The 13,141-nt window shown below is 47.4% G+C and overlaps 1 protein-coding gene across 3 annotated transcripts in view; it reads left to right on the top strand.

Moving 5' to 3' along the window:
- LOC119965055 (transcription factor SOX-30-like) overlaps nucleotides 1–13,141 on the top strand; it is a 175,428-nt gene that overhangs the window by 81,012 nt on the left and 81,275 nt on the right. For all 3 annotated transcript variants that reach the window (XM_038795293.1, XM_038795295.1, XM_038795294.1), the window contains exon 2: nucleotides 3,631–4,045. In XM_038795293.1, the coding sequence (XP_038651221.1) occupies nucleotides 3,631–4,045 (415 nt within the window). The remainder of the gene's footprint in view (nucleotides 1–3,630; nucleotides 4,046–13,141) is intronic.

The following is a 13,141-nucleotide window of genomic DNA, read 5'->3' on the forward strand; positions in this document are numbered from 1 at the left end:
TGGCCACTGATGGCAGAATTTGTTGTTGAATTGTATATCAATCTAGCCTTCCAACTGGCCCACAGTGTCTTTATTTGTAGTACTCAATTTTTAAAACAGCACACTATTTTTGAGCTTGTTTGTAGTGCTCACTACAAGTTGGATGCATGAAGTTTCTTTTAAATATTAGGTGAGATTCTCTGGCCTCTTAGCTGCGTTTTCCTGGCGGCACAATTCTCTGGTCCCACCACTGGCAATGGGAATTCCCATTGAAGCTACCTCACGTCGCCCGGAAACCCATGGGAGATAGTGCGCTGCCGGCAGGACCGGTGATTCCCACCGCCATTGGAGAAATCCATCCATTGTATTATACACTGTGTAACAGTTTGAAACAATGGCTCTATTTTAACCTATTCAAACCCCAACCACTGCACAGAGGTATAATCGGATCCGATGCATTTACAGATTATTCGTCGGGGACACGTCTGTATTTTTATTCAATGGACTCAATTCCCTAATTTACAAAAGAGAGGAGAATTATATAAATGTACCTATTGGCATAGTGGTGCAAGGCTCAGTTTATTTAAGCTACCAAAATGGCTCTCTGGTTGTATTCCCCAAACAAGGAAATGGATTTGAAATAACGAACAGGATTTTCCGGCCCTTCCTGCCGGTAGGCTCGGAAGATCCTACCGACAGTGACCCCCCCCACGGCAGATTCCCTGGTGGAGGGACAAGCATGCCACACAAAACACGGTAGACATCGGTGGGACCAGAAGATCGGCAGCCAATGGCACACTGCCCCTGCCTCCAGAAAACACACGGTGGGGGAGCCGGAAAGCACAGCGCATTGTCAAATCTATGGTTGAAGACCTGTATTTGTGTCAGCACAAATGCCAATTGGCAATTACTGAATTCTAATTATTTCTCAATTTCTCAATACAAAATACCCAAACTATCAAGAATACCTGTTGAACTAAGTTTAAAAGTAAATAAAAACTTCCTTTCGCACACATGTTGCTCCAGAGTAGTTGACCTATTTCATCAAATTGACTGATGTACACTGGATTGAATTTTTTTAAATTTAGAGTACCCAATTATTTTTTCCAATTAAAGAGCAATTTAGCGTGGCCAATCCAGGCACATCTCCGGGTTGTGGGGGTTGGGGGGGGGGGGGGGGGGGGGGGGGCACATAGACATGGAAAAAATGTGCAAACTCCACATGGACAGTGACCTGGGGCCGGGATCAAACTGGGTTCTCGGCGCCATGAGGCAGCAGTGCTAATCACTGTGGTACTGTGCTACCCTACATTGGATTGAATTTTGAAGCCAGTTCTGTAATATAACGTCTGCATATATAATAACACCTGAGAATTGTGACTGTGCTCATTAGCATTACATCCATATGTTTCATTGCCATGTCCTGGAATAACACATCCAGTCTTTTTCCCAATATCAGACTACCTTAGTTGATTCAACAAGATTATTTTGGAGGTTAGTGTCTCTCGTATTATTTTTGACCCCTTCCAATTTTCCCCTCCCCTTTCTGAAGATGCTAATACATGGATAAGTATTGTTTCACACGCTCTAGTATGTTTTGCTCATGAATGAGTTTCAGAAAGCCCATGCTCGCAAGTGTTCAGCAGGGTAGGGAAGATGAGGTATGTCAAGACATAAATTATGGCCAGGATTTTCCAAGGCTGGGTATCGGCGCAAGTGGGACTGAAAAATTCCGCCTTTTTTTAAAACTTGATTTTGTCCTCACCCAGTGTGTACTTTTCAGTGCATGTCCATAACTAGCTCACTGGCACTATGATCAGTATAGCACGTTCACCTGAGATCAGTTACGCTGCTCAAACCTGGTTCATTACTGGCTCAGTACAACACCAAGCAGAACCTTTATACCAACTTCAGTGTTGATATGATTCAAGTTATCAATGTGAAACTGCGAACAACAATATACAAATAGAATTTTCCTAATTTCAGTTACTTAAGATGGACAACAAATAGGGCTGTTCTGTTATCATAAGTGATATTCGCCCCAATTTAAACCTTGCACACACCAGGTGGGAATAGGTTTCCCGTTTAGGGAGGACATCCATTTTACACCTCACATGATTTAACTCACAGTTGGCTTCTATGTTGTTTGTCGGTCCTCCTGTCCTGTAGATATTTTCTAATCACGAGGAAAAAAGTCTTGGAGAAAAGTTCCCATGCTAGCAAACTGAAAAGTTTTCCACATCTGGATGCTTGTTTTCGCACCTTGATTAACATGATAATCACACTCAGTCACTTATACCATCCCTCTGCAGCCCCTTATAATAGGTTGGCATTGTTGCCTTAAAATTAGGATCTTGCTTAAACAGGAGCCAATGTAGTTCAGTGAGCATAGATGTGAACAGGATTTGGTGTGATTTTGGATACGGGTGTCAGAGGTTTGGATGTCCTCAAATTTAGGTACTGGGAGTGTGGGAGATCAGCCAGGACTACAATGGAATAATCAAATCCAGAGGTAAAAGAGGCATGAAGATGTATTAACTGAATTAAAATTGGCAGGTGGCATTTGAACTTGTGTCTCTGGATTTTTAGACCAGGCCTGTTCTGTAACATAACAAAATGGTACAGTGTCTACATAGCTTTAGATTTAGGGTCATTTGGGCAATGTGGGTTAGAGGGAGGGATCTATTTGATTAAAAGGGATAGAAAGCCTAGAGGAAAACATTTATGAGAAAATGTTCTCTTACCTGATTTGTAAGTTTGATTTTTTTAAAACATCAATTACGTTGTAGCCTTCCAAGTTGGGCCTCCAGCATTGAAAATACCTCGAATGGTACTACATTTGAGAAGCATCCCTGGACAGCTCCTCTGATGTTGATGACAATACTGAAAACAACAGTAAACTTGCTGCAGCAGTGAAAGTCTTGGTCTTCAAACAGAACTATTTTTTGCTATATTCTTCACATAAATGGAAGCAAAAGCAGCAAGAATTATTAGAAGCGAACCTCTAACATTATTACTGACCTTTGCCTTTGCATCCTTTATTTTAAGGAATTCACTATCCCCGAAGAGGGGAAAGCACTTTACCCTTTTTGGGATTTTAGTTATGTCTTATTACCTCCCTTCTAAGATCCCTCTTAAGATCGATTGGTTTGGTTAGCAACAAACAGAAACTCCTATTGTTGGATGATGCTCCCTTAACTCCATTTTCTTAATCTTTTGCCTGAGGTAACAATATTCCCCTTCCTCTTCATATCCTGAAAGCACTTGCTTTTGCTGGCATACGGTTTCACGTGCAAACATCAGCAATGAGTCTCAACAAGCTTTTCAGTCATGGATCACATTCTGGATCTCATTCTTAACAAAACGTTCATACACATGCATTTTCCACCATGAGTCACCATACTCTTTGGGAGGCAGGATTTATTTTCCCCACTGTTATCCTGTGACTATAATGTTAGTCTCCACACCTCATTGTTTCCCTCGTTGACATCCGCTCACATAGTGCGGTCCAGGAATGGAACCTATTAGCTTTTAGTTTTTCTACAGTAGTATCACAATAAATGGTGGCCCTTTAATCAATTGAGTCATTAAGAGCCATTATAATACCAGATTTTCCCTTTAATGTAACATAATTTTCTATTTGTTTTTCAGAGTGAAAATAAGTTTGTTTCAGGGTTAAACTCAAGAAAAGACTTTGGTGATCAAAATATTGCTGGCCAACATGTGACTGAAAAAATAAAATTAGAAGATGATGAGCATTATAAACCTGGTTGCAGCAGAGGCGCTCAACAGACTAAAGATTTATTGTTCCTGAAGGATCTAAATGGGACCGATGGGTCGCAACATAGCGATCTGAAACTTCCTATAACTTTACACCCACTTCCACCTGGAATCAAACTTCAGCTTCAAGGATCATCGTCCACATGTGACGTGGTCAAATTTGCCAAATTATCTGGACCACTAACATCAAACAATCTGGGCGACATCAGGTTACAAACACAAGTGGATCCATCCTTGAAGATCAATACTATAAATGTTCCCCTTACTGTCCCTCCTACAGAAGCAGGTACCTTCATCTTTTCTCCATATAAGAAAATCTAATTTTGTCTTCTGTTAAACCTTATTTGATTGCACTCTTTTTAATCTATTTCTAATATCGAAATCAAATTCTGCTAGCCAGCCGCAATGTCGGCAATAAATGTTCATGGATTGTACCTCTTCGGTTGTTGTGTAGAACTACAATGTCAAACAGTGTGATTCCACTACAACATGTTGTTGCTTGTATTAGTTTGAAATGCTGCTATTTATGTTTTAAAATATAATGATCAATTTTTGCTCTGAGACCCTTTTTAATGGCGTTTTAAATATCAGTTTTTGTGCCATAAAATCGCTGCTATTTGGCCCATCGAGTTGGCACCAACTTTCCGAACGAGCACCCTACCTAAGCCCATGAACTCACCCCATCCCAGTAACCCCACCTAACCTTTTGGACACTTAAGAAGCAATTTAGCATGGCCAGTCCACCTAACCTGTACATTTTTGGACTGAGAGAGGAAACCGGAGCACCCAGAGGAAACCCATGCAGACACGGGGAGAATGTGAAAACTCCACACAGTCACCCAAGGCCAGAATTGAGCTCATCCAACAACAACGTGCAAATCTTTAAGATGACAACTGCAGCCCCATGCCTTTTCGAAATATTGTGAATATTTAAGAGAGAGACTGATGCCAGATATTTAAGTAGATGTTCGGAGAGACCCAGCATTTTGGAGGCAATACAGTGTATGGCGACTTTTTGTTTAAAAGGTTGGTTCAATAAATATATTAACAGATACTTCCTGCTGTAGTTTTCCCAATTGCTTTTCTTCCCTTTTCATTCTTCAACTGAATTCAAAGTCTTCTGCTAGTTATAATTGGATTACAATTCTAAGGCTGTCTGCAGTACCTCACTGAACTGACCATCATTCAAGTGTGAGTATTGGCAATTACATGATTGGGATAACTCAGAAACACGTTTTTACTGAATTACACATATTTGCAATTCCCAAAACAGCTGTTGGCCCAAGCTTACGAATGCAAATTGTGAAACCGACCCTTTTCTTGCCCATATAATTTTTAATAATTATATTAATACTCTTAACAATCTTTATTGTCACAATTAGGTTTACATTAACACTGCAATGAAGTTACTGTGAAAAGCCCCTCGTCGCCACATTCCGGTCGCCACATTCCGGTCGCCACATCCCGGCACCTGTTCGGGTCCATGGAGGGAGAATTCAGAATGTTCAAATTACCTAACAGTACATCTTTCGGGACTTGTGGGAGTGAGCTCCCATAGAGCATCCGGAGGAAACCCACGCAGACACAGGGAGAACGTGCAGACTCTGCACAGACAGTGACCCAAGCCGGGAATTGAATCTGGGACGCTGGCGCTGTGAAGCAACAATGTTAACCCTAAGGTCAATGGGAAATTTTGAGCCTGCGTTAGCCGTCAGTGTAAACGGCAGCCTGGGCCCAAAATCTCATGAGAGTCAGAAAACAAGAGTCACTGGATAACTGGGGTTCTTTCTGGGGAAGGTGGGACCTCTATAGACAGGATGGTCTACATCTGAACCTGAGGGGCACCAATATCCTGGGGGGGAGATTTGTTAGTGCTCTTTGGGGGGGTTTAAACTAATTCAGCAGGGGCATGGGAACCTGGATTGTAGTTTTGGGGTATGGGAGATTGAGAGTATAGAGGTCAGGAGCACAGATTTGACTTCGCAGGAGGGTGCCAGTGTTCAGGTAGGTGGTTTGAAGTGTGTCTACTTCAATTCCAGGAGTATACGAAATAAGGTAGGGGAACTGGCAGCATGGGTTGGTACCTGGGACTTCGATGTTGTGGCCATTTCAGAGACATGGATAGAGCAGGGACAGGAATAGTTGTTGCAGGTTCCGGGGTTTAGGTGTTTTAGTAAGCTCAGAGAAGGGGGCAAAAGAGGGGGAGGTGTGGCGCTGCTAGTCAAGGACAGTATTACGGTGGTGGAAAGGATGCTAGATGGGGACTCTTCTTCCGAGGTAGTATGGGCTGAGGTTAGAAACAGGAAAGGAGAGGTCACCCTGTTGGGAGTTTTCTATAGGCCACCTAATAGTTCTAGGGATGTAGAGGAAAGGATGGCGAAGATGATTCTGGAAAAGAGCGAAAGTAACAGGGTAGTTGTTATGGGAGACTTTAACTTTCCAAATATTGACTGGAAAAGATATAGTTCGAGTACATTAGATGGGTCGTTCTTTGTACAATGTGTCCAGGAGGGTTTCCTGACACAATATGTTGACAGGCCAACAAGAGGCGAGGCCACATTGGATTTGGTTTTGGGTAATGAACCAGGCCAGGTGTTAGATCTGGAGGTAGGTGAGCACTTTGGAAACAGTGACCACAATTCGGTGACCTTTACGTTAGTGATGGAAAGGGATAAGTATACCCCGCAGGGCAAGAGTTATAGCTGGGGGAAGGGCAATTATGATGCCATTAGACATGACTTAGGATGTGTAGGTTGGAGAAGTAGGCTGCAAGGGTTGGGCACACTGGATATATGGAGCTTGTTCAAGGAACAGCTATTGCATGTTCTTGATAAGTACGTACTAGTCAGGCAGGGAGGAAGGGGTCGAGCGAGGGAACCGTGGTTTACCAAAGAAGTGGAATCTCTTGTTAAGAGGAAGAAGGAGGCCTATGTGAAGATGAGGCGTGAAGTTTCAGTTGGGGTGCTTGATAGTTACAAGGAAGCGAGGAAGGATTTAAAGAGAGAGCTAAGACGAGCAAGGAGGGGACATGAGAAGTCTTTGGCAGGTAGGATCAAGGAAAACCCAAAAGCTTTCTATAGGTATGTCAGGAATAAAAGAATGACTAGGGTAAGAGTAGGGCCAGTCAAGGACAGTGGTGGGAAGTTGTGTGTGGAGGCTGAGGAGAAAAGCGAGATACTAAATGAATACTTTTCGTCAGTATTCACTCAGGAAAAAGATAATGTTGTGGAGGAGAATGCTGAGACCCAGGCTATTAGAATAGATGGCATTGAGGTGCGTAGGGAAGAAGTGTTGGCAATTCTGGACAAGGTGAAAATAGATAAGTCCCCAGGGCCTGATGGGATTTATCCTAGGATTCTCTGGGAAGCCAGGGAAGAGATTGCTGAGCCTTTGGCTTTGATTTTTATGTCATCATTGGCTACAGGAATAGTGCCAGAGGACTGGAGGATAGCAAATGTGGTCCCTTTGTTCAAGAAAGGGAGTAGAGATAACCCCGGTAACTATAGGCCGGTGAGCCTCACGTCTGTTGTGGGTAAAGTCTTGGAGAGGATTATAAGAGATACGATTTATAATCATCTAGATAGGAATAATATGATTAGGGATAGTCAGCATGGTTTTGTGAAGGGTAGGTCATGCCTCACAAACCTTATTGAGTTCTTTGAGAAGGTGACTGAACAGGTAGACGAGGGTAGAGCAGTTGATGTGGTGTATATGGATTTCAGTAAAGCGTTTAATAAGGTTCCCCACGGTCGTCTATTGCAGAAAATACGGAGGCTGGGGATTGAGGGTGATTTAGAGATGTGGATCAGAAATTGGCTAGTTGAAAGAAGACAGAGGGTGGTGGTTGATGGCAAATGTTCAGAATGGAGTTCAGTTACGAGTGGCGTACCACAAGGATCTGTTCTGGGGCCGTTGCTGTTTGTCATTTTTATAAATGACCTAGAGGAGGGCACAGAAGGTTGGGTGAGTAAATTTGCAGACGACACTAAAGTCGGTGGAGTTGTAGACAGTGTGGAAGGATGTTGAAGGTTACAGAGGGACATAGATAAGCTGCAGAGCTGGGCTGAGAGGTGGCAAATGGAGTTTAATGTAGAGAAGTGTGAGGTGATTCACTTTGGAAAGAATAACAGGAATGCGGAATATTTGGCTAATGGTAAAATTTCTAGCAGTGTGGATGAGCAGAGGGATCTCGGTGTCCATGTACATAGATCCCTGAAAGTTGCCACCCAGGTTGATAGGGTTGTGAAGAAGGCCTATGGTGTGTTGGCCTTTATTGGTAGAGGGATTGAGTTCCGGAGCCATGAGGTCATGTTGCAGCTGTACAAAACTCTGGTACGGCCACATTTGGAGTATTGCGTACAGTTCTGGTCGCCTCATTATAGGAAGGACGTGGAAGCTTTGGAACAGGTGCAGAGGAGATTTACCAGGATGTTGCCTGGTATGGAGGGAAAATCTTATGAGGAAAGGCTGATGGACTTGAGGTTGTTTTCGTTAGAGAGAAGAAGGTTAAGAGGTGACTTAATAGAGGCATACAAAATGATCAGAGGGTTAGATAGGGTGGACAATGAGAGCCTTCTCCCGCGGATGGAGGTGGCTAGCACGAGGGGACATAGCCTTAAATTGAGGGGTAATAGATATAGGACAGACGTCAGAGGTAGGTTTTTTACGCAAAGAGTGTTGAGGCCGTGGAATGCCCTACCTGCAACAGTAGTGAACTCGCCAACATTGAGGGCATTTAAAAGTTTATTGGATAAGCATATGGATGATAATGGAATAGTGTAGGTTAGATGGCCTTTAGTTTTTGACTTCCCATGTCGGTGCAACATCGTGGGCCGAAGGGCCTGTACTGCGCTGTATCGTTCTATGTTCTATGTACGTCGGCAAGATCTCCATTTTCCCAAGCCCCTCGCCGGTGACATAATGAGGTTGCCACCCTCATTTCAATAAATTTTAATATAGTTAATGGGCTTTCCAGCAATGTGCTTTTACCCCCACTTCACTGAATATTCATACCTGTTCACAACAAGTTTAGAAAAACTTGAAGCAGTCAAGGGAAACCTGCCACGGGGTGCAAAGGTGTAAGTATAACCCCTGACGGGAGAGGGACATGCAGGGCACTACCCGCTGGCCAGGGTGGCGTTGCCAGAAGCAGGCCCTCTGGGGAGCCCCATTTGGGGGAATTTCCATATGTGTGTCGGGCGTCACCCTGATGCCTGTGGGGGTAGGATTGCCCCGATGTCTGTGTGCTGGGGTGGGGAGGTCGCCCGATTCTTGTATGTTTAGGGGTTTGATAGTCCAGTGCTTGTGCTGGGGGGTAGGAGTCTGGTGATTGCCTTGATGCTTGGGGGGGGGGGGAGTTCATCTCAAACGCAGACCGGGGCACACTTTAAAGATAGTGTCTGATCGGCAGGGTGCCCCCAATCAGGCTGATCACATGGAATGTGCGAGGGTTGAATGGGCCGGTCAAAAGAGCCTGCTTATGGGTTTCCGGTGGCGGCGATGACGTAGGAAGCCGCACATTTTGGAGCTCCCGTTTCAAACGGACTTTTCGGCTCTTTTTAGAGCCCAAAACAGAAATTTGAATGGGCCGGTGAAGCGGTCGAGGGTACTTGCTCATCTGAGGGGGCTAAAGGCAGATGTGGCAATGCTTCAGGAGACCCACCTGAAGGCGGCGGACCAGGTCCGTCTAAGGAAGGGATGGGTGGGGCAGGTTTTCCACTCTGGGTTGGATGTGAAGAACCGGGGAGTGGCAATTCTGGTGGGGAAAAATGTGTCATTTGAGGCATCGGAGGTGGTGGCGGATAAGGGGGTAGGTATGTTATGGTTAGGGGCAGGCTACAGGGAGAGAAGGTGGAACTTGCTAGTGTGTATGCCCCAAATTGGGACGATGCGGGCTTTATGAGGCGTATGTTGGGATGGGTCCCGGATCTGGAGGCTGGAGGTCTGATCATAGGGGGGGACTTTAATACGGTGTTGGATCCTTCACTGGATCGGTCCAGCTCTAGGATGGGTAGGAGGCCGTCGGCGGCCAAGGTACTGAGAGGGTTTATGGACCAGATGGGTGGGGTGGATCCATGGAGGTTTGTGAGGCCGAGGGCACGGGAGTACTCTTTCTTCTCCCACGTACATAGTGTCTACTCTCGGATAGACTTCTTCGTGGTGAGTAGGGGACTGATTCCGAGAGTGGAGGAGGCCGAGTATTCGGCCATTGCAATCTCCGATCACGCTCCGCATTGGATAGAGCTGGAGATGGGGGAGGTGCAGGACCAGCGCCCGTTGTGGCGGTTGGATGTGGGGTTGTTGGCGGAGGAGGAGGTGTGTAGGAGGGTCTGGGCAAGTATTGAGGGGTACCTCGAAGTGAACGATGCGGGGGAGGTTCAGGTGGGGGTGGCCTGGGAAGCCCTGATGGCAGTGATTCGTGCGGAGTTGATATCCATCCGGGCACACAGGGAGAGGAGTGAGAGGGATAGACTGGTGGGAAGGATGCTGGAGGTAGACAGGAGGTATGCAGAGGCACCAGAAGAGGGACTGCTGGGGGAGAGGCGCAGCCTGCAGGCTAAATTTGATTTGCTGACGACTAGAAAGGCGGAGGCACAGTGGAGGAAGGCACAAGGGGCAGTGTACGAACATGGTGAAAAAGCGAGTAGGATGCTGGCTCATCAGCTCCGCAAGCGGGATGCGGCAAAGGAAATTGCTGGAGTGAGAGACAAGAGTGGGAATGTGGTGCGGAAGGGAGTAGAGGTGAATGAGGTCTTCCACGACTTTTACGGGGAACTGTACCGGTCGGAGCCAACGGGGGAGAGGAGGGGAATGAAGAGGTTCCTCGACGGGCTTTCTTTCCCGAAGGTGCAGGAGGAGCAGGTGGAGGGGTTGGGTGAGCCGATTGAGCTGGAGGAGCTAGTCAAGGGGATCGGGCAGATGCAGTCAGGGAAGGCACCGGGGCCGGATGGGTTCCCGGTGGAATTTTATAAAAAGTTTGTGGACCTAGTGGGCCCCTTGCTGGTGCGGACACTTAATGAAGCGTGGGAAGGGGGGACTTTGCCCCCGACGATGTCGCGGGTGCTGATCTCGTTAATCTTAAAGAGGGACAAGGACCCCCAGCAGTGTGGTTCATACAGGCCCATATCTCTCCTCAATGTAGATGCCAAGGTGCTGGCAAAAATCCTGGCCACCAGGATAGAGGACTGTGTGCCAGGGGTTCTACACGAGGACCAGACAGGGTTTGTGAAGGGAAGGCAGCTGAACACGAATGTGCGGAGATCGTTGAATGTCATCATGATGCCGGCGATTGAGGGGGAGGCAGAGATAGTGGTGGCGCTGGATGCGGAGAAGGCCTTCGATAGAGTGGAGTGGGGGTACTTATGGGAGGTGTTGGGGAGGTTTGGATTTGGTGAAGGGTTTATTAGATGGGTGAGGCTGCTATATGAGGCCCCGATGGCGTGCGTGGCCACGAATGGGAGGAGGTCGGAGTACTTCCGGCTCTACCGAGGGACCAGGCAGGGTTGCCCCTGTCCCCTTGTTGTTTGCATTGGCAATCGAGCTGCTGGCGATGGCGCTGAGGGATTCAGAGAGGTGGAGAAGTTTGGTGCGAGGTGGGGAGGAACATAGGGTGTCGTTGTATGCCGATGACCTGTTACTGTATGTGGCGGACCCGGTGGGAGGGATGCCGGGGGTGATGGAGCTGCTAACTGAGTTTGGGACCTTTTCAGGTTATAAACTAAATTTAGGCAAGAGCGAGGTGTTTGTGGTGCACCCTGGAGACCAGGAGGAAGGAATTGGTAGGCTCCCGCTTAGGCGGGCAGGGGAGAGTTTTAGGTACCTGAGGGTGCCGGGGCCAGGGACTGGGGGACTCTTCACAAACATAATTTCACCAGACTTGTAGATCAGATGGAGGAGGAGTTCAAGAGGTGGGACATGCTGCCATTGTCGTTGACGGGGAGGGTGCAGTCCGTCGAAATGACAGTGCTTCCGAGGTTCTTGTTCCTCTTTCAGTGCCTGCCCATCTTTATCCCCAGGGCCTTCTTTAGGAGAATGACTAGCAGTATCTTGAGCTTTGTGTGGGCACATGGGACTCCGAGAGTGAAGAGGGTTTTCCTGGAGCGAGGGAGGGATAGAGGCGGTCTGGCGCTGCCCAACCTTTTGGGGTACTATTGGGCGGCCAATGTGTCAATGGTGCATAAATGGGTGATGGAGGGGGGAGGGGCGGCGTGGAAAAGAATGGAGATGGCGTCATATAGTGGTACGAACCTGGGTGCCATGGTAACGGCGCCGTTGCCGCTCTCCCCTAAGAGGTTTACCACGAGCCCGGTGGTGGCGGCGACCCCAAGAATCTGGGGACAGTGGAGACGGCATAGGGGGGGAAACAGGGGGCTCGATGGAGGCTCCATTGGGTGGCAATCATCAGTTCCTCCCGGAGAACAAGGATGGGGGATTTAGGGGGTGGCAAAGGGTGGGCATCAGTAAATTGAGGGACCTGTTTATTGGCGGGAGGTTTGCGGGCCTGGGGGAACTGGAAGATAAATTTGGGCTTCCCCAAGGGAACATGTTCAGATACTTGCAGGTAAAGGCGTTTGCTAGGCGACAGGTAGAGGGATTCCCTTTGCTGCCCTCGCGGGGGACGATGGACAGAGTGCTTTTGGGGGTGTGGGTCGGAGAGGGGAAGGTGTCTGACATCTATAAGGTAATGCAAGAGGTGGAGGAGTCGTCAGTGGAGGAGCTGAAGGCTAAATGGGAGGGGGAACTTGGGGAGCAGATAGAGGACGGGACTTGGGCGGATGCCTTGGAGAGAGTCAACTCTTCCTCTTCATGTGTGAGGCTTAGTCTCATCCAATTTAAGGTGCTGCACCGGGCCCACATGTCCGGGACTAGGATGAGTAGGTTCTTTAGGGGTGAGGACAGATGCACCAGGTGTTCGGGGAGTCCAGCGAATCATGCCCATATGTTCTGGGCATGCCCGGCACTGGAAGAATTCTGGAAGGGGGTGGCGGGGACGGTGTCGAGGGTGGTTGGATCCAGGGTCAAACCAGGGTGGGGACTCACGATTTTCGGAGTTGCGGTGGAGCTGGGAGTGCAGGAGGCGAAAGAGGCCGGTATCCTGGCCTTTGCGTCCCTAGTAGCCCGGCGGAGGATCTTGCTGCAGTGGAAGGATGCGAGGCCCCCAAGTGTGGAGACCTGGATCAGTGACATGGCGGGATTTATAAAATTGGAGAGGGTCAAATTTGCCCTGATAGGATCAGTACAAGGGTTCTATAAACGGTGGCAGCCTTTTCTGGACTTCCTGGCACAAAGATAGGTATCTTGGTCAAAAGCAGCAGCAACCGGGGGGTGGGTGTTCCTTATTATAGTTTCTATATTTTTTCGCTACGGTTATGTAACTTAACAT

Source organism: Scyliorhinus canicula, chromosome 4 (genome assembly GCF_902713615.1).
Source record: "Scyliorhinus canicula chromosome 4, sScyCan1.1, whole genome shotgun sequence".
Classification (NCBI taxonomy): domain Eukaryota; kingdom Metazoa; phylum Chordata; class Chondrichthyes; order Carcharhiniformes; family Scyliorhinidae; genus Scyliorhinus; species Scyliorhinus canicula.